This window comes from Sander vitreus, chromosome 5 (genome assembly GCF_031162955.1).
Source record: "Sander vitreus isolate 19-12246 chromosome 5, sanVit1, whole genome shotgun sequence".
NCBI classification, from domain to species: Eukaryota; Metazoa; Chordata; class Actinopteri; order Perciformes; family Percidae; genus Sander; species Sander vitreus.
Window position 1 is genome coordinate 15,093,065 of NC_135859.1, and position 26,527 is coordinate 15,119,591.

The 26,527-nt window shown below is 38.1% G+C and overlaps 1 protein-coding gene across 2 annotated transcripts in view; it reads left to right on the forward strand.

Moving 5' to 3' along the window:
* Positions 1 to 17,477, forward strand: part of edil3a (EGF like and discoidin domains 3a) — a 132,179-nt gene extending 114,702 nt beyond the window's left edge. For both annotated transcript variants that reach the window (XM_078250522.1, XM_078250523.1), the window contains exons 9-10: positions 5,894 to 6,049; positions 13,929 to 17,477. In XM_078250522.1, coding sequence (XP_078106648.1) covers positions 5,894 to 6,049; positions 13,929 to 14,078 — 306 coding nt within the window. In that variant the 3' untranslated portion in view covers positions 14,079 to 17,477. The remainder of the gene's footprint in view (positions 1 to 5,893; positions 6,050 to 13,928) is intronic.
* The last annotated feature ends 9,050 nt before the right edge of the window (positions 17,478 to 26,527 follow it).

The window sequence follows — 26,527 nt, forward strand, 5'->3', positions numbered from 1 at the left end:
ATGCATGTGTGCTGTTATGAAGACTAGAGTGAAGAGAAAGGGGGAGGATGTGCAATGCATAGCGACGTCCTTGCCATTCAAAACTGTTTGGCTTACAAATTAGTGTGCTTGCCACCATATTGCAATTCACTGTAAGTCAATGCATGGGGCTTTTATTCCATATTTGTATCCCCAGCTTTTTGGCTGTGAGATGTGTCTTGACCAGCCAGCCAGCTGACTCTCTAATAATACTGCCAAAACAAGTCATATTGCTCTGCAACAAAGACATCCATCCTCGTGTCAGGAGAGCTCATTCCTCATGGTTTCTTTCAGAAGAGTGCATTTGATTCACATTCCAAATTTAGCACTTTTAAAGTCGTTGTATACAAGTCAAATTTCAAAAAAAAAGGGGGAAATGTTTTAAGTTCATATTTGAATGTGGTCACACTTACCGGCCTGAGACAATATGATGCAGCCATGAGGGGACCTTCTCTCTATGACATCGCCTTTACTATCCTCAGTGCTCCAAGCAACTGAGTCAGACTGTCTGGAAACCTTCCTTTCTCTCTGTCAAGGCATTTATACCTTCTGACATCCTACCACCCCATGTGGAAACACCGGTCACAAAAGGTGTCAGAAAGGAGATTTGCTGTCTGTATGTTGTGCATCTGCAGCATGTGTGTGTGTGTGTGTGTGTGTGTGTCCCATTAGAGCCATACTGACATTTAAAAGAGGACTTAACATTTATGTCATTGTGTGCTACTGAATATAATCTAAGGTGACAACAACAGGAAGTGACAGTGATATTTAGTCAAACTATCACGCTATCCTGAAATGGAGCTATATATATATATATATATATATATATATATATATATATATATATATATATATATATCCAAACAGAGCATCTACATGTACTCATTCCATATTCCAACTTGTAACCTGAGGCACCCACAATGCACATGCTCAGTACTGCCTTATGGTACAGGCTCCCTGAAGGTAGAAAGGTGTACCTTCTCAAAATATTTAAATTTGACCATCAGCAAGCTGTTGGCTCATAAAACATTTTTTTCTCTTTTTATTCATTTTTACTTGTAGCTATTTATAATCAGCACTCTAGATTTTATGTTTTAATAAGTAATTAGGGCTTTTTTGTCCAACAGGCTAAGTCTATGAAGGGCTACAGGCTGTTTGTTTTCTACAGTAATAAACGAAACAAACAAAAATTAATGAATATGAGTTTCAGTCTAATTTGTTTGGGCTGATGTTATTGCTGAGTAGGGCTGTACGTATGCAGCACCCTATTTCAGATCTGTTCATTTTCACTTTCCTGGTACTGGGACAATGTGCTTTCACACAGAAAAAGCCATACATGTCACATAACAACTTTTCAAGCTCAGCGAGACGCAGCCGCCTGCTTCATCTCATAGAAGTGGCTCAGCCAGCTCACCTCTGTGTGGAATGGAGCATTTTTAAACTCAGAAAGGTGTCATGACACAAACAGGCTTTTTTTGCACTCAGTAGTGAAGTGCTCTACTCAGTCAGCCATCTTTCTGGAAATTGTCTGCCTTCAGCCTCTTCCCTCGTTTTTTTTTGTCATTTTAGCTTTGCTTCTTGGGTTAACAGGCTTTTCTGAAGATAGTAGGGTTGTCGCAGCAGCACAGAATAGTCTTCTTTTGGTTTTGGCATGTTATACTATGTTCAGATAGCATGCAGATCTGACATATTGTGTAAAGGTTCATGGAAATGGTATTTAGATTCAGTCAGTTCACTTCTATGGCCAAAACACAGTAGGGGCTGTGATGGCTCCCACCTTTCCCTCCATGTCAACCAATGACATGGGTTGTGGTGTCTGGTCTATGTGTACGCCACAGTATTTATGAATCTTAAAAAAAGAATACACTGACTGTATGTGGCTACTTTTGAATCCCAATATTTTCTATCCAGTGATAAACATAACAATGCAATGGCCCATCCCCTACTTCCTAACCCCCTACTTCAGGCGCCCTTGCTCGGACCACACCCATCTTTATACACAGCCTTCATTTTGATCTCAACTACACACCTGTAAAGTTTTGGGATTGCACCTGCACTGTTGTGATCAATCGCGCTGACAAAATCTGTCCGCAGACAGACAGACAGAAATATAAACACCTGGCAAAGTATTCAAAACTGCCTGTGTGGTAGTTCCTACTACAGTAGGTATCTCCAGGACCACATTTTGCCATAATGACACACTCATGCACACACACCCACAGACTCACAAGGTGAACGTGGCTGGTAATGAAGCTTTCAGAAATAGAGGGACTGCATCAAATGTGTCTGCTCTATTATGCACATTCTTGTCAAGGAATGATATATCGTGCTCTGTGTCCTACATTAATAGTTTTCCATCTTGGTCATAAGGAGCTAGAACTGTTTTGGTAGAACCATTGAGAACATCCTTGCTCATAGCCCTGAGGACAAGCAGGCAAAAAACATGAGCCTATTCTCTATATATTATTGCACTTCCATAAAGTTAAAGGGACTCACAAGAGATGGATAAATACAAAATAAAAAGATCAAAATTGAAGCAGAAGAGGCCACAATATCTTGACTTTCAGTATGGGTCAAGCTCCAGAAACACTGGATCATACATGTCCTATAATGCAACTCTATAGCATTTTTCATAAGACCCACCATATCACCTAAATATGCCACTTATTTTAAACTCAACACCACCAGTTTTTGATGCAGACTTTCTATTAAAAATGTTGATGTCTCTTCTTTTGTATTTCATGTTAAGCAATATCACATGAGGTTTGCATTGCAAAGGTTTTTAGCATGTTGTGTTTCAGCGTATGATAAGGAAAATGACCTGCTATAGGTTTTTCAAGATTTCCTCTGGAGAGAAGAGTGTTTTTCAAGCTCTCTCCCCAGCTTTAAGCTTTAATGATAGCTGCCCTGTTGTGGGCTTGATGGGCCATAGCACTGTCCCCCTCATTCCTCTGTGAGTTATGTGCATGCAATTCTGAATTCTGCACTGTGACCAGGGAGAATATACAAGAAGTATGCATCACACACACATTTATATGTCCCACAGGCTTTGAAGATTAAATGAGTCTTCAACACATACAGTTAAATTAGCGCAGCTGGAGGGAGAATGTCAGCAGGATGCTATGTATGCAAGTGCTGAATTCATAAAAAAAAAAGGATGCTGGGCCTCGTTTGGCTCCTTATGAAGCTGCCTCTCTGCATTAATGCATTAATCTCTTTATCCTGCAATGCCAAAGCCACTTCAAATAGGGACACAAGATTTACATGCCAACTCTTAATGAGCAGTGGGGATGAGTATTTGTCTGGCAGAAGTGCACAAGTGTTGCCCCTTCTCATGTTGCCATCAAAGAGAAGTACACATAAGTAACTGACCCCTGCAATGTGCAGCTGTATTGTTTAGATTAGATTAAAACATTTTTAATCTCAGACAGAGCAAGCAAAATCCCAAAGTTGATTATCATGTTTAATTTCCTTGAAACATCTATGCCATGAGCGTTCAGAGTTTGCTATAAAGAATTTACACACTCCTAGTTTGTCTGGGTTAACAGCTCATGGAAGAGGGGAATGGGGTTGAGAGTGTGATGGAAGAAAGAACAGAAGGCTGTAGGAGAGGCTTTGCTTTAACAAGCTTATCTCGCTCCCTAATTCAGTTTGGGCCATCAAAGTGTTGAGAGCCGGCGTCGCTAAGGGCGGTTGTATTTTTTGACCGATACCTGTGACAGCAATTACAGGTTCCCCTTCAAGCCTGGCTTTGTTTCTGTGGCAGACTTGACTGCTTGGGTAGAACGAGATTACCTCAACGTTCTGCAACTGGAACATAATCAAAGCCTTACAATGCAAGGTGTTATGCTCCTCTAAATCAACCAAGCAGCCCTTGCCACTGTTTCTTTCTGGCCCCCTTTACAGAGCAGATTGCTGTGACATTACAGAGCTGTTGTGTAAAGGTATTCACATACATCACAGGAAAATAGCCACATTCAGAAACAGAAATAAACACGACTTTACACAAAAACCAACGTAGAGGCTGCTTCCATTTAAAAGAGAAACTTGTTTCACAGCAAGTGAAGCATGCATGGGTACAGTACTGTGCAGCATCTGCATAATAGTATACCTGTAACCACAGCATTGTTAAGTATAACATTATCTATGCATGCAAACTGCAATGTCCTTTGTCCTACTTTCATTAAGCTTAATATATGACACATGGAGAACTGGGAGTTATCCTCTTGGATGCCTTTTAAAAAAGCCAAGAGTTTGCTTTGTACTCGCATGCAAGGCAAGGCATGGCTTTGTCTACATGTATTTCAGGAACCAGGTCTATGCCTGCTTATGTACACAGCAGGGGTCTGCATTTAAGAAGACCCCTCTAATACCCAGGGTGCAGAATAGCTGGGAGGAAAGAGAAGCTCTCGAGCAGTGTTGAAACCTCATGAGAGATGTAAACTTGAGTGAGCTCATTTCCATCACTGCTCAGGGTTTGTAACACATTGCAGGCAATAAACATGCGGTGCGATGTGCTGAGATGCACAGTGGTGTTCTGCAATGTGTTGAGACTGGGAAGTAGAATGAAACTGAGCCATAACTCATGCATTCAGTTTGTTTGCTTTTTTGTTTAATCTACAAAGGCACAGCCCTATTTTGTTTTGTCGGAGCCGTGTGACACAGTATATGTTGGCCTATGACCAGGCCAATTAGTGTGATGTATGGTTGCCTCAATGTTGTGTATATTCACCAGAAGACATACATCTGCATGCGTGTGTTTCTCTCACTTTTGCTCGCTCTGTGCTTCTAAATGTATTCACTGTCTTCTCATGTGACAGCGAAATCCTAAGTGGCACCCTGTTTTTCATCCTGTATTGACTGTGAATTGGTGTTGCATAGATGCATGTCATAAGTGACATCTAAGCTATTAAGGGCATTTAAGGGTTGAAAATGCAGAAGACAGTGCTTCCAATTTTTTACATTCATATAAAATAGCATGCACTTTAAAAGAAAGTAATCCCATGGAAAGTTTTTTATTTAAATTTCACACTCTCAATGTTTTGATATTTAGAAGTATCAAAGTGTTGGTAACATTTGGCATAATGTACTACAGAGATGTCAAAGTGTTTCTTCACTTTTTCCATTATGTGGAATGAACTCGTAACATTACAGAACACCTGCTGGTTTATGCTTATGGAAGCTCAGTGGGAGTGACTTGTTTTATAATACTACCCTTTATGTTCCATTACAATATGAGTTTTTTTCACTGGAATGTACTGTTCATGTTAGTAGGCAGATTGTTCAAATACATTATTCATTTGACATAATTAACATGGTGGAAAAATCTTACCTGACCTGTTTTTGACAGAATTGCAGAGTATTTTCTCTGAAGCATAGCAAGCGTACTGATTCTTTTTTTTGTGCATTTTGGGGTTCAGAGTAACTACGTTTTGTATCTCAACCCAACAATGTTGTGTACATTTCTAAATAATGAAGCATAATCAAATACTCAAATGGCAATGTAAGTAACAGTGTGCATGTTTACTGCCTAGCATCCCTGCGTTGTAAATGGTTTGCAACAAATGAGAACCTATTAAAAATTAACCCAAATGGAGCAGTCTGGGTCTCAGAAGCTGCTGCGGTGTGTGATTTCTGTTTTGCTGAGGCGAGGTTGTGGACTTAGCCTTGTTGTTCAATATTCTGTGAATAATTGAAACTGACTTTTTGCACCCAATGTCTTTATACAGTAAATCCTCTGATGACATCAAAAGAAGGAAAAAAAGATGCTGACTAGATTGTGAAAATTAAACATCGCTAAAACTTTTTCACTGGCCAAGTTTCTCGAGACATGTATCATTCTACTATCTTTCTCTCTGTTTTTTTCCTTTCTCAGGTGGACTTGCTTGTGCCTACCAAGGTGACAGGTATCATCACCCAGGGAGCTAAAGACTTTGGCCATGTCCAGTTTGTTGGCTCATACAAACTGGCGTACAGTAATGATGGGGAGCGGTGGAATGTATATCAAGATGAGAAACAGGGGAAGGACAAGGTAAGAAGATTTCACAGCCCATACTAACCACAATCAAACAAATCACAGATTATTAAGCCATGTCTGCCATCTTATAAACTGACAGTACTGTTAAACAGATTAACACATCTTGTCATGTACAGTACACATAGCAAATATTCTGAAAGATACTGTGGAATACTGAATGTGCGTCTTTGGGAACTGAGTACTGAACGTTTTGAATTATACTGTATATCACATCAGGAAGGCAAGGGGCATTCTGGGTAGAGAGCGTTAACAGAAGAATGCACAGGAAGGACAGAAACTTGAAGCAGAAACAAAAACACAAAGCTGCAATGTTTTTTTTAGTATTAAGTGCGAAAATGTCAATTCCAGGACCTGTCTTTTTTCCCTTTCCACTTCCTTTTAACATCTTCTTATCTGTGTCCCAAACTGAGCTTGCCTAGTCTGTCCTACTGCCTCTCTCTGGTTTGGGATCAGATAAGACTGCTGTCAACCTGGCCTGGCCAGTGCTATGCTGAAAATCTTGTTTACGGCCCTTCAACAGAGTACATGTCCATTCCAATCGCCCACGACAACAGTGACAGAACAGAGCTGCAGCAGCCTCTCTATCAGGAGAGCTGCAGGCACAGTGTTGCGAAAGCTGAAGCTCCTTGTCTTTCAGGCACTGGTGGCAAGAGAGGTAGTGTTTACTTTTCTCTTTTGCCTTGTTATTGAACGATAAACCCAACTTCTTCTGCTTATTCATGGTTTGATGGTCAATAGTGTTGACCATGGTTAAGAAACTGAGATCCCATAGAATCCATCCATGCTTATTGCACAACGCAAATACTATAGAGGTGCTTGAAATCATTCACAGTTTTATACACTGAGATCATGATAAATATACAGTATAATCTGTTCTGTACATAATTTCATAGTGTTTAAGATCATAAAAAATGCATGAAATTAACCCAACTTTTAGAATGTGTTCCATTTGAACAAAAAAAAATGTTGTGCTAGAGATGCAGCAATGGACCAGCTGGTGACCGGAATTGGATGATTTTCACGTTATCGGCCATGACCAGCGACCGGCCGGTCAGTCTGACATATGCCGATTTTATGCCGATCAAATGCTGTAAATAAATAACATTGTCGTGGCTACCATACACAATGCATAGGAATTTTATATATATATATATATATATATATAGGCTAGCAAATAATAACAATAAACCCACTATTAATTACATTATCTTAATACAGTGTAACTACTGTAGCATGTAAATAATGCACATAAAATACAAACGTGAGCAAGGGCGTTCAACAATCGCCATTATATCGAATCAACAGCCAAGTGCAACCCAGCTAGCAGGTGAAGAACTCAAACAACAAAATCACCAGCTAACAATGAACTGACCACATAAGTTATACGACTTACAGTTCTCAAGGACGCACACACACGATTTCCACTGGCTAGTTATCCCTCGGACAGCAAGTCTTTTTTTTCTTTCTCTCCTGTTTTCCCTGCTATCATACAGAAGTTTCGTTTGCTAAATATATCAATTTTTTTTTGTGTGTGTCTATTTCATGTGAATAGAAGGAAATGGTTCTTCCACACCAGGAGTAATTTATATAGTTCTATTTCATAGCGATCGATTATCTGTTAAAAAAATGTTCTATGCAAAATGTAAAATGTTCTATTAAAGAAAAGATAGAAAAAAAATACTTGTGTGTGCTGTAAAGTGGTTAGAAAAAATTAAATCAGAATCTGCTAAAATCGGTATCGGCAGGTCAAACTCAATGAAAAATCGGAATCGGCCTAGAAAATTGTAATCGGTGCATCTCTATTTTGTGCATATTTTGTAAGTGTAAAGGTTTGCACAGATGATTCAAATCTTAGTGCCCTGAGACCCTTATTTTGCATAGTATTTGATTCATTCATTGAAGATAGATTGCTTTTGATAGCACTAGATTCAATCTTTAATAAGTATTGGCACACATTCATTTATTCATGCAAATTTATTTCACACATTTAAAAAGAATAATCCAATATGAAAGCATTTGTTGATAGTTTTCTAATGGCTTGAAATCCTTTTCTTCTTTAATTTGCCGTCATACTTGATTTCACAGTTCAACTGCAGTCCATGCCCTGCAGTCAGTAAACATAAAAGCATCCGCTATGATGTTGGGCTTTCTCATAAAAACTGATTCTAGAGTTTGTGTGATAGCTTTAACTGCCATTTCAAAATTAGATTTTCCTAAAGAAGGGCTTTCTATTTAGTTTGGCTCAGTGTGGTAGACCTAAACCTGAAATATGACAAATAGCACCTTGTTAAGCCAAATAACGCCCCTCAATAGCCAGATGTCATTTACTGCAATGCCCTCATCCTTGTTGCAGAGCCAGTGCAGCAGCCAATAACCAGAAATATTTTTCAATCTCTGCAGTTCACATTTCCTGCTTGAGAGTTTATAATTTCAACACCCACGATGATCTTTGGATCGGGCCACTGCATGCTCAGCATTATTTTCACTCAAGCAATCTCAATACTGAGCACTGGATGACTTCCGAAAGCCTGGCAAGCATCATCTTAGATAGCAAAGAAAAGGAGAGAAAAGTACTGGTAACGGTTATCTTTTATTTTTTAATCTCATTTTCAGAAATAACTCCATGGGGAGCAGCACTTTCGTCAAGCTACACATGGATGTAAAAATACCTTTAAATTAGATACAAGCCATTCCTGTAACCATCTATAGCCTGTGTTGTTATTGCTGTATACTGTAAGTCAGAGCAAAACCATGGATAGGCAGTCAATCGGAGTGTGTGCACTTTGTATTAGAGGGCAGTCGTGTTTAGCAAGGCTTCTGAGAATGTCAATCAGTTTGTCCCTAGACGCAGCCAGGGGGCTGTTCAGATGTATCATTCTTCAAGGTGTTTTCCCCCTTCAGTCAGCTGAAGCAGCCATTAATGCTAGAGGACACATTTGGCTGTTGGGCTCCTGAGGCTCCTCCTGCCACACCACAATGCTCGACTTGGCAGGGATACACTGTGTGCGAGCGTGTGTGTGTGTGTGTGTGTGTGTGTGTGTGTGTGTGTGTGTGCGTGCGTGCGTGCGTGCGTGTGTGTGTCTGGTTCGGGCACAGTGGTAGAGGCTTGTAAGTATTCGTCTCAGCTCCCCCCTCCAGCTCCTGTGTGGCAGAGGCTGCAGGCAGTTAGATCTAGATTGAGAGAGGAGGCTCTGTCAGAATACAGATGTTGTCAAAGCAGGGCAAAGTGGCACACACACACACAACTGTATCCCTCTACACAATCCATAGATTGCCTTGTTTGCCTTTTCTGTACAGCCAAATCCCAAATAAATGTGTATTGCACTTGTAACTAAGACACGTTACAACAGAGTCCATTGTTTATACATAATTAAATCGGGATACAGTCCATAATTATACATATCAGCTTGGCTGCATTCCCACATGTACACACTCTCCACACCTGGGTCACTACTCTGCCTCCTGCACCACTGCTCTTTCTGGGTGTCAATATTTACAGAGTCAGTTGATGCGGGGCAATCAAGCACAAAAGTAATTGATTTATGTTTAATAGTGCTTCACTCAGTTGACACAGGGTTAATTAGCCATTAGAGCCTTCAATTCCCTCCAGGTCGGAGGGTAACTGAATGGTAGATAGCTGTGGATACGATCATCTGAAGATTAACCACTAATAGTCAGATTTTCTTTTTCCTACAGTCATGGAAAATATTGGCTGCAAGGTTTTATGCACCTCATGATTAGAAAAACACATAACTAGATCACATATTGCGTCCTCTTAAAAGAAGTAGTTGTGCATTTCAGTTCCAGTTAAGTAACTGCCTCTTCCAGGCTTCATGTCGTTCTTGACCTTTCAATGAAGACGTGGCTGAGTTTCCCTGGTATCACCCAGGCCGGCTAAGGCAACATGAGGGCAGAGAGCAACGAGATCTGAGCATCCTGCTCCCTTGACCTGTGCAGCAGGTTTAAATAATGAAGTATGGGGGGCACATAAGGCCTGCCTTAGTAATGCGTACTGTGATTCTACTAGCCTGGGAAATCAATAGTTGGGAGCAGAGTTGTGGCTCCTGGGTCAGTCTGAAGACAAACATAGAGAAATGTGGCCTATACACGTGTGTCTCTAGATAAAATAATTACAATATTACTTTGCACTAATACTTTGGGGCGATGAAGTGAGACTTACTCTGAACCAGCCCTGTCTACTATACTACCAATACTTCTCCTACTGTCAGGCAGGTTGGTCACAGGTCAGGCACAGCAGGTTGGGCTTCAGCAACAACGGCTGCGTCATTCATGCAAATTAATGTAGTAGTTCGTATATGTATATATGCGTATATGTTTATATATATATATATATATATATCCCAGATGTCTCTCTTTTTAGGCTGGATGTCCCTCACATACTGCTTTCTTAGTGTTGGAATTTTAAATTTATGAGGACTATGGTTGACTGCTCCTCAGATCTCTGCAGGGTGAATCCAGACAGCTAGCTAGACTATCCTGTCCAATCTGAGTTTTCTGTTGCCAGACTAAAACAACATTTGAACGTACACATGTTCTACCAAAACAAGTTCCTTCCCGAGGCTATTTTGCAGAGGCACCATCACCCAAGACGATTGTGATTGGTTTAAAGAAATGCCAGAGCACGTTTTTCTCCCATCCCGGAATGCTGTGTTGACTAGCCAGACCCTCCTCCCCTGCGCCTTACATCCATTCTTTAAAGTAGAATATCTCTACTTTAAATATGTGTAATTTTCTGTCTGTTGTAGTGAATCTAAATGAAATACAGTATTTTGTTCTCACTTTCTTTCCGCCCCTGAATTATTTTATACACTTGAAGTTGGTTTACCAATATGTTGCTGTTGAGGATACATCCATCACCTTGCTCATACCTTTTCTGTTTTTTCTTCCTAGCATTACAGTATTTGTCATGTTGTTGTGATTCTTCAAATATCCTGTTCCAGACAGTTTATTTTAGAGACACTGCCTCTGACACTGTGCAGGTCCCCAGACAGTCTAGGAGAGATTCTTGTCATATTTCAATCAGCTGCTGCTTTCATGGCCTTCCTGTCCTGCCTTTTATATTGTGCTATCATATGCCCTTGTTGACACATTACAGGTGTGGTGTGAAAGTGACACATTCCTCTCTTCCCGACATCAAATGTTGCAGTTCTGAAATACAATAACAAGTGAAAAGAACACGTCAACACAGAATGGTTTAGAAACTGTTAAAATGTTGTGCTTGGTATCAAAACTGACGGGCTTTACTCAAGATTTATACAATACAATATTATTATATGTAAGAATTATGCAATTGGGAAATTCATGCTGAAACAGATGTGGGCCAGAACACATTGCTGCTGCTGCTGCTGCTGCTGCTCTATCAACCATGAAACGAGAAGCCATATTGTTCTAATACATACTGCAGATTTCGGTGTCTACACTTTGAGACATACATTGTAATTTAGAGATGGGGGTAAGGTTAGGCTTTTTAACAGTGAGTAAACAATAGCATGTTTTGAGTAGTCTGGTACTCAGCGGGAGAAACCTGAGACTGGCTCATACCATAATCTTAACACCGACTGAGATAACAAAAAATTGTTCTTCCTAGCTCTTCTTGGTTGAACAATGGAGGAAAATGAGGAAAAAGAATGTAGGATGAAAAGGTGCCCTGCACTCATGAAATAAGGACAGTAATGAAAGAGTACACCTGTCATATGATTTCAGCTTTTGTCTGCAGTAAGAGTAACTCACACACGCACCGAAAACGACAGAATAAAGAATTACAGGAAATCAGTCATATTAATGGAAACATCTACGATGCAGAGGAGGCAGAGGTTTGATATCTTGTCACATCATCACATATTGATCAGGGCCAATTATATCTTATATGTCCAGCTGCTACTGGATAACTAAATGGCCCATGAGAGAATGTTTTACAGTATCTGTAAACCATATGTTTCATGCTACAGCTTCTATAGAATCTGAGCAATACTGTATCCTTATTTAGATCTGTGTGCTGTATTGAGAAGTTGTAATGTTTTAGGTTTTCATGAGCACCAACAGTAGACTAAAGTTGGTTAAAAAATATTAGGAAAGTTAATTGAAAAGTTTTAATACAAGAGTTAAGAAATAAAAAGTTACAACTTCAAGTTCACAGTCACACATTTCACATTTGACATTCAGTGAACCGTGCTAGTTAACGAGGCTCGAAATTCCTTTTTCTGTATGCATGCACTGGTGCATGTAACTTTTAAAATGACATGCATAATTTCTTTTTTAACCTACACTGAACACTTGCAGAAGTCCATAGATGTGAACGAGGCATTCATTTCCTCTTGTCTATTTACATTATCCTATTTGTGATTACCTAGGAGGTTTATTTAATGGTTTCTTACAGTTGGTAGTGTATAATGTGGCACTCCACTCAAAATCTCTTTTTAGTATCATATATGGCAAAAATAAATCTCTTCTTTGACCTTCTTTTTTGATGATATATAGTCTGTCAACATTTTGTCCTCACAGACTAAACTATTTTTCTAAAATCCTTAATGTGATTTTAGTGCATGGCCATTGTTTCTAGCACTTTTTTTAATGAAAAATTCAAGACCATGTTTTGACTGTCTAGACCCAAACCAGCTCCTGTGATTGTTTGAAAGAGAATTATTTGAAGCTTTACACTGAAAAGGTCAACCTCTGTCTCCAGCACCTGCTTAGATTTGGCCCACTGATATTCCATTCCACACAACAGTGAGTCCCATTACATCCCAATTACAGAGGCATAATAATGTCTGTTTAATTAAAATGATCATATCCTTCAATGAAGCAGTCCATGTAGATACATTTTCCTCCTATTATACTTAATTCTACTGTCTATTAAGCACACACCAACACAAAGCGTCTAGCAATCAACAATATAATGTAGCACACGTCCCAATACAATATGACAAGTAGCTTGTTTATATCTGGTAGCTAGTTATCCTTTGAACTGTTATTTCAAAACATATCTCAAAGCTCTTAAATGTTATTTAAGTGATATAATTGTGGATCAGACACTGAAATCTCTTTCTTAACGACTTGAATGTTTATCTTAAATTAAATACAACTGGATTTTCAACTTCAGTGAAGGATATGCCAGAACCTACATAATGAAAGTGTAGGTGTGTTGATCCAGGATGCATATTAATCTGTAGCACAATATGTTATGAGTTTTACAGAACCAATACTAGAGAAACACGGCTTTCCCTTCATAGCAACATTTCTGGCAACCACCAAAGCCTTTTATTTAATGCCAAGGTGAAACATTCAAAACAATGTACGACAAAAATGAAGACCAAGAAGCATATTGTGCGTTTTAATAACACAACTCAGTAAGCAGGATAAACAACAGTAGATGTTTGGCACTAATTGTGGAGGTGGGGCTTCCAGCTGTGCTGCTCTAACAACACACAGTTTTCCACAGGGGGAAACTGCTGATGTGCTCACATGTGTGGTACAATAAAAGAAAAGAACCAAGAATAGTGTGAATCCAGAGAATGTACTGTTACTGGTAAGTGTTTGGATTGAAGCTCTGATTGGCTGCGTTTCATGCAGTACCTGTTCAGGCATGTGGCTTTGAAGGTCTGGGATGTTCTGAACCTGATTCTCAGTAAAGAGGCATTATATTTGGTTTCTGTGGGTTTTTTTACTGAATATATTTTTCCACAACATGTTGACTTCTAAAGCATTTGATTTCCATGTTTCAAGTCTTTAAATCCCTTAAGTAATGCAGCACCATTCAAATTCAGATTTTCTTCTTCAGTGTCAAGCAGACCATAACTTGACTATAGTTCCTGGTTGCACAAATAATAATTCCTCGATGCTGCTGTCTTTATAGGTATTCCAAGGGAACTTTGACAACGACACACACCGAAAGAACGTGATAGATCCACCCATCTACGCTCGGCTCATCCGGATCCTTCCCTGGTCATGGTACGGCAGGATCACTTTGCGTGCAGAAGTACTCGGCTGTACAGAGGAAGAGTGAAGTCCTTTCGTCCATCTTTCTTGCCATCGTCCCCCATCCCTTGGCATACTGGAGTATCTCGCCCAGTATTTCAAAAATAAACTGTGCAACCTGTAAAAAGAAATCAATTTCCAACGGATTTTTCAATAATACGTGTTTGGTTGTGGTGGGTTGCTGTTTGTTCTTTTTGTACAATGATTTAAAACCTACCCTTAATCCAGTTTTGTCTTTTAGTTCCTTCTTCAAAGTGTGATCTTTGTCTTTTTATTCTTCTCAAGATTTACCATCCTGTTTGGAATGTATTTCTGTAATATATATATGGGAGGGGTGGGGTTGGTAGTGGAGTTGGAGAGGGGTTCTCGCTGTGGTTTAAACTTGTTGCCATGGAAGCTATTGTACAGTGTCACTTTTTAACAAAGATGTGAAATCTGTCTGCCATGCTTCATTGGACATAATTAACCAACTTCATACCATAACTACTAAACCGTCTAAAATACCATGTAGAGATCACACGTTATCACATTATCAAATATATTTTTACTTTGATTACAACACTTCCTCAAGCCATGCTTTTACCCTAATGGGCACTGGCATTACTACTACATCAATCAAAACACTATTAATGCTCTTGTATTATATGTAAAAGACTAAGAAATTGCATGGTGCGTGAATTATAAATGTATATTATGACAAATCATTTAAAACCTCCAGCCCTGACAGCAATGGCTTTGATTTAGGGACCTATTTTTATGTGCATTTTAAGTAGTTCTGAAACATTAAAACACACTGCAAAAGCTTACTGAAGATAACTGATATGTGAGACAATAAACACGCACTACAGTTAAACGTGGCACTGCAGTACTGACACTGAAACTTGTAGACCGTGTCTAGTTGAATTGTCTCAATGCTCTAATATTTGATTATCGCTACACTTTTTCTAAGATATTTGGAATTATTGTTTGTGCTTGTTCTTTTTTGTATTTATTTAGATTTATTTGTCTCAGCTGTCCGATGCATAAACTCTGTGTTTAATGTCTCTCTGTTGTCTTGGAGATCTAAGTTGTATCAATTACAAAGCTCAGGATAGATGTCATTCATAATTTTGACCCACAAATGTATCAATTTTGGCCACCTATTTTAAGATTTCTTTATTATTATTTAAAGAAAATGTTGAATGAGTATGAGCAGTTATTTAAACCATGTCCATGTATGCATAATTAAAATATAGAATGCAGTCTTTTTTTATCAATCCCTTTGATACAGTATGATAAATGATAATTGTTAATTAATTTCTTCTTCTTTCAAAAGAGAGCAAATGTCAATATTAATAATATATTAATCAATGTCATTATCTCAAACCTACAATGATGATGAACCGTGGTAACAGTACAGAGCTTTAATTTAAATATGGACAGCCTCTTTATTTCAGGGGGTCTAATCTTTATTTTCATCCTGGAGGAGAAATTATATAGTAATGAAATGTGAAAGAGCTTGTGGGTATTTTCACATGACATGACAGCAGCTCTCTGCATGTTCAAATGGTTTCAGGGAGCTAAAAATAGACACGTTAGGTTACAGGGGATGAAGATGCGTCAAGATATTCTATTTAAGCAGTTTTCACTGTATGGATTCTGCTGTTGGCAGCATCATTCAGTAAATGAACAGTGATGCTTGGCTGGTTAAATAAATGGAAGTAAACAAGTACCTGAGGTATCGTAGCAGTGTCAAACCTTACAGCCCCATTCTACATGGCTTAAAAATAGGCCTGGATTACTCTAGTGGTTCCCACTCTTGACTAGTTTTCCCAAAGCTCTTGAGTGCTAGAATCAGAGCTGAAAAGAGCTACTTTTATGCTCCGGGTTTCATGTAAGACTTGCCAGCTTTCAGTCACTTAACTATCCAATCATTTCATATGAACACAATGTATTTGTTCTGAGATTGCAGCCCAGCCTGAAAAAGCCTACATAAAACCTTTCATTTATTTAATGCACCCACCTCTCCAAATAGACTACATTGGAAATAAAAGAGTGCCACTGTCATTTTCATCACATTGGACTTAACCCTTGTGTTGTCCTCCCGGGTCAGAATTAAAACTCTTTTAGACACTGTTATGCTTGCTTTTTTACGTTTTTGTTGCTTATTTCAACGTTTTTGGCACTTTTTTCCATTAACACCAGTATATTCACCACTAGACCTATTTATTTGCACTAGTTTTACACTTATTTTTGGAATTCATGTTCAATAAACCTCATTTATATGGAATTTTCTAATTTTTGTGTAAGAAAAAGCAGAAATGATGAATGACTTGGACTAATGGTTAAGATCAGAGGAATGAAGGTAATGGATAATCACAGATCTGTTAAAGTTAGGATAATGCTTTGAAATTGAATACAACACCCACATTCTATGGAAATAGAGATATGATCCTTAATTTCCTTTGTGAAGAGCGTCTTATGGAACCATCCATGTTATTTTGGGGCAATTTGGTTAAAAAAAACAAATTTTTGATATAAAAACTTTGAAAACGGGTCAAATTTGACCTGAGGACAACATGAGGGTTAATTCTAAAAGCACAGCAAGAAAAAAACACCAAGAAAATGTGTCACTGTCCAAATATGTTTATGCTTACTTTATATCATGTGCCAGGGCATTTTTAGCTGTCATGCCATCAACATGGATGTTGTTGTAGTTGAGAAGTAACCGTAAAATCAAAACAAAAACATATTTTGATTGTTATCTGGATAATTTGAACTGAGTATAGCACATTTTATTCTGGTTTGCCAAATCACAATAGGATATCTTGGAAATGTTTACTCGTGTTACTGTACTTCAATGTAAGTTACACTGAAAGACTTTGCTGTACATTACCAATATGTGTCAGTGTCAGTGACTGTCATTCCTTAGGTTGATGGACACATGATAAGTAAACAGATTATTTGTGCACTCTTCAATTGTTGATTGCCAAATAACTATATATTGGCCAGCATCTGCTCTGATTGATCTTTGTAGTCAGCTTTCTGTCAGCAGGCCTGCTACAAAGCTTTGAGGAAGTTTGCATGATGTATGAGTTTGAACAGTACAGTATAACACAGATGTCCACAGGCACATTATGTTCTTGCATACCATAAAGATCTAATAGCCTTTACTTTGTACTCGCCATCGATTGTCTTGTGCATTGTAAAACTTCATCTCACATGTTCGAAAAGGGAGCTGAGTGAAAACTCATCCTGTCTTTGTATTTTTGTGTCTGCTCGTATTATTTCTTACCTCCTCAGTCTGAGTGTCAATCACTATTCAGAAAATGTACCTATTGTAATGCTGGTTAGCTTCAAGCCTGTGGAGGAGAGTGAGAAACTGTGTACAGTTAAAAAAGATGTTTAAAAAAAACAGAAGCTCTTTCGGTTTGACAAATAAAAACATAGCTGTGAAAATGACATGGTCACTTTGTTTTCTTTAAATGTCTGATCACATATTCTGTTAATTTGTTGATACACAATGTGTTCTCATCTTCCTCATTCTCAGTCCCCCACTGATTACATCACATTGCTGACTCAGCTTTAACTTCCCTACAAATGAGTTAACAGAACTGTAAAGTTACAACAAATTAGTATGAATATGCTGTTACTTTGCATTTTAATTACTCAGATGAAAATATTCATGTAAAAGAGTCCGTTGGCTTTGCACTGCTTGCCCTCTACTCCATTAAGCTTGGCTCAGAGTCAACATGGTTTTACCACATTAAGCTGCTTCCATTGATTTTCTTTGTCCTGCAATTGGCAGTTTCTGTGTCTCAGATGATTTGTCACAGTTGTGGCAAGGGATCCCACTGTGAGTCGCAGGGTCGACACAACTGCGGCAGCGGTGGCATCTGAAATGGCCAGTAATGATTCTGTCAAAGTGTCAGCGTAGGGGGAGGTAATTGCCTCGCAACTCAGGTGTGTGAAGCTACTTGGCAATTAAAAGTGGATTAGGAGACAATCAATTTAGTCTGGTTGTCCTTTCCATTAAAGCATCAGTAAAGATTCTACAATCAAAGTGACTACTTTTTGGTGTTCTTTGGGGAGGGTTGTTCCCTCTTTAAATGGATCATTCATGTGTGGTATTTAACCTGCATCAAATCGATACAGAAAACGGGGTTTTCACATATATTTGTATGTCTAGCAAAGGACTCAACACTGAGAATGAAAGTGATCTACTCATGTTGTGTCTTCTATACATTTTGTAACTTTTTATCTTCACAAGTAAGATACAACCCTTTTCCTCCATCTGCAATGATGTCAAGTAATCTATAAAAACATTATAGTTTGATTTTGGTATATTTGACTGTAATTAGTACAGCTGGCTGGACAGAACTAATAAGAAATAGTGTATTCAAAGTTACATTTAAAATTGTCAATGTGCAATGGTTATCATTGCATTCACCGGAGCCTGTAGAACAAAGGAAAGTGGACAGATGCTTGCTAGAGCACAGAATATCCACCTTTACATTGAGGTAATAATATAGTGCATAAAAATAATACCGATGTTTGTAACATGTTGCTGTATCTTGCTGCACACATGCTAAGAACAGCTCCCTTTCTTTGTGATCTGTTTTATATCTTTATTGCTACAATTTCCACATCATTACTGTATATTCATTTCTTTCTCTTGTTTTCTTACTTCAAACTAGTCTACCTTCCATCTGTCTACAACAATTAATGGTTTCTTCATATTGTTTCAAGAACCTTTTTATGCAAGAAGCTCACAGTGTAATAGAGCAGCCACACATGTTTGTCATCTTAATTTCAACATTTGTGTAGCTGTTTGGACTCGTATTGGTTTCTTGACCTTTTTATTCCCATTCCAATTTCACTTATTTTATCTGTTTCTCATGCAAGGAGCGTAATGCTGTTACTGCGATCAAAAGGCAAGCCATATTTATTCTGGTGACGCGCTGATTAAATTTAGCTTTGCAAAACTGATTAAATGAGTCGACAGATTAAAGCATCACTGCACTGTGTAAACCTGAGGTGGAAGGAGTAAGACACATTCATTTACAAAACGTCTTCGGTGAAGAGAGGATTTCTTTTCACTGAGAAAAATAATATGGTGGTTTGATGGCGTTTAAAACTTGACTAGGTGCTTGTATAACTGAGAGATTGTTCATTTGTAACCTCTTTTAATACTAGAATTGTAACACATAATTACAACATTAATTGAGTAATGACTACTAAAAAGTACTTATAGTGCTATCATTGAACTTAATAATATCAATATCAATATTGCAAGGATTCATTTCAAACACTTTCTTTTCCCTCTGAATTTCTTTCTTTCTAGGTTTCAGGCCCAAGAGATATTAAGAGTAGCACACAATGATTCAGAAAGGTTATTTTTAAATGAAATGTAAGGAATAAAATGTGCAATGTAATTTAGAGTCTCCCTGCTTCCTGTCTATAGTATGTGCATGCAAGAAGCTATTTGTAGAAACGTGTAGAGCTTAGAGGTCTTGTTCCCATCAGGAGCGTGTCGACGCCTATGATGTAAAGTGTTACATTATCAAGTGAACAGAAATGACAGGGCTTCGATCACATGAAATGCTTTCCTGCTGTTCCCATGTCTGACTGACAGGGCCGTAACAGGATTGGCAAAGGAGACCGAAGAAAAGAGGAAGAGTAAGAGGAGCTGCTTCCTACAGTACAAAAATAGCTCAGATGTGGAAATATTCAAATATTTCGACCTGCTGTCTGGAGATGAAGTTTGCTCAGTGTAATGGAACTTTCTATTATTCTGAACAAAATAATATAAATAACAATAGAATAATGGAAAGCTTAAACAACTGAGGAAACTCAGTTCAAAACTGTGTGACGTAGTTGAAAGCTCTCCTTGTCATATATTAACCTTTTTAATACTCACTGTACGTGTTCTCCATGTCAGTATGTGTTGCACACCATTCAGTGCCACAAATAAAAGCCAGTAAATCCACAGCAATGAATGTATGTGTGTCAAGGAGAATAAGCCAATTCTGATGCAGATGGATTGCATTATGCTGATTGTATAATAGGTTATATTCATTTGTAAATCTACCATTGGATGCTTCTGAGCTTGTGTTAATGGGTGCTCCCCTGTCTGGGGGTGTGTTAACATGAATATACAACAGGGAAGGATGGGGTCATTGTATTGCCTCTTTTTTATACAGCTCTCTTGGTCGAGGTATCTTAACAGGATTTACTGCAAAACTACAATTGGCAGATCCCTGTTTCACGCTACAGATTTTACACATAAATTGATTTCCACCACTGATGTTAGTGTATCATTCTGACAATGGGTTAGAGGGATGGGAAATGCACTATTTCAAAATGTAAGGCTAATGAACAGGATGGTATTGAGGGGAACTTAATGCATTCAAGTTAAACCAACATCTCCTTTTGCTTAATTAATCACACATCTCTGATTCTTGATGAACCTTTTTGAATTCAACATTCGCTTATGGAAGGCTTGACGGTTTTCTGTATAGTTATCTAACTGTCACACCACCCTGCATAGATCTATAGCTCTAACTTAAGAATGAACCATCAATTCAAATTTCAAATCAAGTCCAGATTCCTTGCAGCCCTTTTCCAGAGGGTAAAGTCTAGTGGTGCATGGGAGGGGGCTTCCTGATTAATGACAAAGGTGGCTGAAAAAAAAGCTAGAGGGGGATGTATCAAAACCTGGCAACCTGAACGTTTTTCTTATGTATGGCTTATAGCTGGTCTGTGACTTTTAGTGAAATAATTATGAAATTATGGTAATTAAAACCATGAATAAAGTCATTAATCACAATAACTTATAAACCCTTTATAAAAGGTGATGAGACAGTGGTAATATCATGATAACAAATTATGACATGGGAAATATGAGCAATTTAACCAATTCAATACATCCATAGTGTAATTGAACATTGTTTATTGTGATTATTACACTTATAGTCATTGGCTGTTTGAACAATATATATCTAACAAATATCCATTATTTTATATAGCTCTTTTACAACCTATGTTGCTGATCTGGTGCCTCTATCAGCAGGACAGTGATTGGGTCCCCATGGTAAAGGAGACCAACATTTATGTCAATGTCAAACTCAGCGGATTTGTACAACTCTGCATTGAGTGGTTAAACAACCAGTCTCTCCATCTCCATCTTCGTCCGCTTATCCGGGGTCGGGTCGCTAAACAACCAGTGCAGGTGTTTTTTTTCTGGAGATTATTTACACAAGAGCTTACATACAGGAAAACATACATTTCCAAAAATCGACCACAGTCGTTTTTCCAGGACAGTCAACTGTGTGAAAGTGTTCTAATTTGCTTTATTTGGATAATCTTTACTGCCAACTAAAATAACTCTTGTTACAGCTAGTAATCTTAGACCCCCATTATGAAAAAACTGTGATGACAAATTGCATCATGCTTCAGCCAGAGCGTTTTAAATCTGTAACATTACGGCACCATCCAATGTTTGAGCTATATATAGTGTCACTTATCATATGGACTACATTTGTCTGTGCCACACTCTGTTTGTCACAATAAGTATTGAGGGCAAATGAGCTTCACGTGCCCTGTGATATCTTTCTTGTTATCTTGTTTGTGTAGTTTTTGGCAGAACTGGGCCAGTCCTGTGTGCACTGTTCACCCCTCAAATGAAAATGATGCAAATGTTATTTTGGTGATATATTGCACCTATGGAACATTCAAGTGGGACAGAAATTACAACTAAAAAGCTTCTGAAAGCATCAAACTCTGACTCTCTTCATTTAGTGTGCTTTGAGATACCTTTTTACAAATGTATTGTGCGCCAGAAGTATTCCGAAACAAGTCTTGATGTGGTGATAAAACAAGAGAAGAAAGTGCATGAACAAAAGCCTAATATAGTCAAAATAGATCACAAGGACATCTGAGAGGCAGCTTGGGTAGAATCTTTGCTCCAAGTCAGGAGGGTTTATGCATTATGTTATATAACCTTTTCAGAAAGGTGCATGTCTGCAAGCCAATTTAGACTACATGCTTTCCCTGATGACCCCGATAAGTCATTATTTCACAGTGTGTCACAGGAAATGTGTTCAGAAAGAGATAGGACTTACCAGCCAATATGTTGGGCATTGGTTGTTATTATATTTCTTAAGTTTACAACTCAGGGGTAATGATTTTACATTTGAAAACACAGTATATATGTCTGGGGGTAAAACACATGTTTTGTAAACTAAATAAATATTTTTTACGTCATATAGCACATAAAAGCAAGTTCATTTTAATTGACCTGTCTGAGTCAAGTTAAATTTGCATTAATCCACATTTTTATATTAACAATTGATTAAATGTGTAATGTTAAGGGATCGTTTGTTCCTCTCAGTTCTACAAGTGTTTTAGCATCTTTCAGCTAAAAACAAAAAAGTATTTGCTTAAATTGCATTAGCTTTACATCATTACTAGAAAAAAAACTAGGATTAGTTAAGCGCTTTGCCCTTAGCCTGATGGCAGTCTTTGAGTTTCTTTTCTCATTTTAAGTTGAGTATAAATATAAGAAAAGTGGTTCTTTTGTTTGTTTTTTTCAAGACAGAACGAGATAGATGAGATGTCAGGAGAAGAGGTCCTTGTCCCTCATGGTGTGACTGTTTGATGGAGGTGACAAGAACTTTGCAGCAGAGCCCATAAAAGATACATGAGCCAAGCTCCAATAAGCCTTCAGTCTGTGTCAAAAAGCAACGTGAAGAGTTTAGGGCCTGTAATATTCACCTCTTAAACGATTTGCACAAAGCCTGAGCAGAAATATGGTCTAAACTACTAATGCTTAAAGCTTTGAGAACACAGTGAAAGCTTCAGACTTAAGGCAAATAGTCCTTGGAGACCCGGGCAAGGTGCATTGCCTCAAGTCAGCATTTCACACTATCTGCTCTGTCAACTTACATGTCACCTTTTCCTTTCAAACCTCTTTATTTTGGTCCTTCTCCAGACCAAAAAGTATGTCAGGTGATGAGAAAAATTGATAAGACCCACAGGAGTGTTTTATAAAGTAGCACCCCTAGCGGTGGCAGGAAATATGACCCACAGGAGCATTTTTTTGTCCTCATATCTAAACCAGAGAACATACCGGTCACGGTTTTAAACACGTCTTTAACGTTGTGAAACGGTTGCAGTTTGGTTAGGTGTAGGCACCAAAACTACTCACTTAAGTTCAGTGTTGGGAGTAACGCGCTACAAAGTAACGCATTACTGTAGGCCAGTAACTGGTAGGTATACTACCAGGTATACTGTAGGCCAATCACTTTTATTTCATTGGGCTTAATGTGGTAAAACAAACCCTGTTAAATGACTGAGACAGTTGTTATTTCGTTTCAAGTATTAAAAGGGACTCTTACACTGCTTAAGTTTTGAAAAACACCGTGGTTTGGGTGAATCAGACGTTACCTCACTTCCGGTTACCCATGTGATGCTGAACGTGACATAGCTCCATTTGTTCTGTTTCTTTAGTAAAGAAACAGAGGTTCATGTCCCGTTTGAAAACAAAAGTAAACCATATCTTCTGAACCCCGGTCTCCTGGGTAAGAGTTCTGTGGTTGTTTGTCCTGCGCTGTTTTACTTTGTCACATTACTTTCTGTTTTGCTCCCGTCATAATTACTGTGGCCACTAGAGGGCGCCTGCACTGTAAACGTAAATGTGACTCATAATTGCTGCTTGAACAAACGAGCTATGGGAACGTTTCTCGGGGGGAGGACAATCTCGCTTGTAAAGGTTGGCATATTCTTTCACAAAGTCTTTTTTTACACAGCTATCCTGTTTAAAGTAAATATGTCTCTTTTCTCATGTCCACTAGCTCTGCTTTTCTAAAAGTCACTTTAATCAGAAGTAATATTGAGGGCATGGTGGTGAGAAACTTTTTTTTTGATATCTCAAAAAATCTGATTAATTATTTTTTTTCACCTCGCTGTCTTCACACCACACACCCTGCCATCACTGACTTTTCAATATACATGTAACTAGTTTGGGAATAAATTATGCCAGCTCGTATCTGTTGTTGATCCTGTAGGCTTGTGCTACCCAGCCAACATGTTCAAATTACTTCTTTGTCTGGTAGTTCAAATATGCATGCTTTGTGGCCCCTCTGTGGACCCATTTAAAATCAAATAATACAAACAAAATCCCTCAAGGTATCGAATAGTGGTTTGGATATTTGTATCTGCAGTGAGATTATGTGCTGTGTAGCCCAAAGCATTTTCACTGCATATATTCTGTAACTATACTTTGGCCTTGCATCATTTAGATTTGGGATTGCCCTCTATTGCTTTTTAAATCATTTTTGGGCTCTAAAACACAACAGAACCAATGACATTAGATATATATAATAACCTGGCTTTAAAAGGACAATACTGTTTTTACCTCTTTTTTATTTGTTTAAAGGTTATATGTTCTTAATGACTTGTTAATAACCTGTTGAACAAGATTAGTTGGACTTGTGGAAATAAAAAAACTCCTCTTGCCTTCCACCAAAACATACTTCAGATGTAAAGTAATGTACAATTGAATCATAATTTAATAAAAAGGTATAATAATTAATTAATTATTCTGTGCATAATCAACTCGTCAAGCTGGCAAAGATATCATCATGAGACTAATAATACAGTTCAATCGGAACTGATTTTATACAAACATATACTCAACTATTATTTATTCCACATATATATATATATATTCTATATTCTTGGTTTGTCAAGTTAATAAATCATTACCATTATGCAATACATGCATAATGGTACAATTCTTTTCTTTATAGTTCACTACTTTATATCTGGCTGTTCTATTTTCATATTGCTCTGCAGGCTGTGTGACTCACACAGTTCTGAGTGTCCACTAGCTTGAATGCTTTCATTATCATTTCATCCCATGTATCGCTCCACTTTGCCAATGGACTGTATTCAGCCAGATGTAATTAAAATGTTTTAATGGGATGGTTCCCTCAGAAAACATTTAGCAGGGACTAGTGATCCTTGTACTAGACCATCAGCAGGATCCAAAGTGTGCATATGTGTACAGCCATGTGCTTGCATGCATGTATGTGTGGGTTTGAGTGCATGTGTGTGCATGTGCTATCAAGTGCAATGCTTAGAGCCAGTGTATTAAGTGTTACAATAGCTGAGCACAGGGTCAAATTTAACTGAGGAAGCTTTTTCTTGTAAATGTGCCATGTCGATCCTGTCCTCCAACATCAGAGCTGAAAGCATGTCCTTTGGGCCTATTTGAAGGCTGATATTGTTATCTAGAGGGTAAACATACTCATGTCCTCTACGCATATCTCATTCATGATCGGAACCTCAAGGACATTATAACTTGACAGAGATTGAATCCCTGGGTCGCTGTGATGGATGCAGTAGCTTCTTTGCTGATAACAGACAGTTGCACAATATGGAAACTGGAAACTGTTTCCACATGGCATTTTGGTGTCTTTTGGTGATTTTCTGTTTTGTTTTAATACTGAATTTTGAAATGTTGGGAATCTCAAAACATAGGATAGTCGGATAGTCTGACATGTTTTGATTGTAAAGGCAGATCTCCAGAATTAAACTGATTACAGTAAAGTTTAACAAATAAGGTAGCTTACAACTTTGTACTAACTTCTGACTAACTTGTGAAGTTAGCTTTTGAAAACAGTGCTGTCTGACATCTGCCTTTGAAGGAAAATGTATCTGTATTTCATGTGCTTATACTGTTATGGCATCCTACATTTTTTGATGTATTCACAATTGAGAATTATATGCTAAAAACAATTGTATGCATTATATGTGTCATGTCATTCTGTTGCTGAATTTCACCATTCTTTTACATACATTATGTCCAAAAAAGATAATCAAAACCTGTCATCAAATGCAAAAAGAAGCCAACACTATCTGCATATTCATACAGTTTGTTTTCCCGACAGCCTCATATAAAAAACACACATATTCTCCCCGGGAGTCATATGAGTAAACAAACATTCAAATCCTAGCCGAAATATAAAATCCTTTCCATTTGCATAAGCTTTTTTTATTTACATTTCGAGATGGCAAAGATCATACCAAATTGGCATGAAAGCCCAATGAGCCATTTGGGTACAGCGTTACACTTCAGAGAGCCTTTCAAACCAACCGCCCTCTCATCTCTGCCAATGAATGCTGCATGTCATTAAAACTTAATGGCAAAACACAGGAAGCGACTCAGTAGTTTTATCAAGAGTGAAAAATTGTGACTTGAAATCCACATCAGGACGGAGAAAAAGACATGAAGAGGAAATGAAAAGGAATAACCACTGAGCTCATCTCTGCAGTTATACATGTTTTTCATTGCATGAAATATATTCAGTGCTGAAATTGAGTTCAGAGAAAATGAATGGAGCTACGATATGTGTGGGGGAAATATTATCCTCAGCCGGTGAACGAAACCTTAAGCTGATTGCTGGTTAATGGTTGGAAACAGCAGGTAGATTA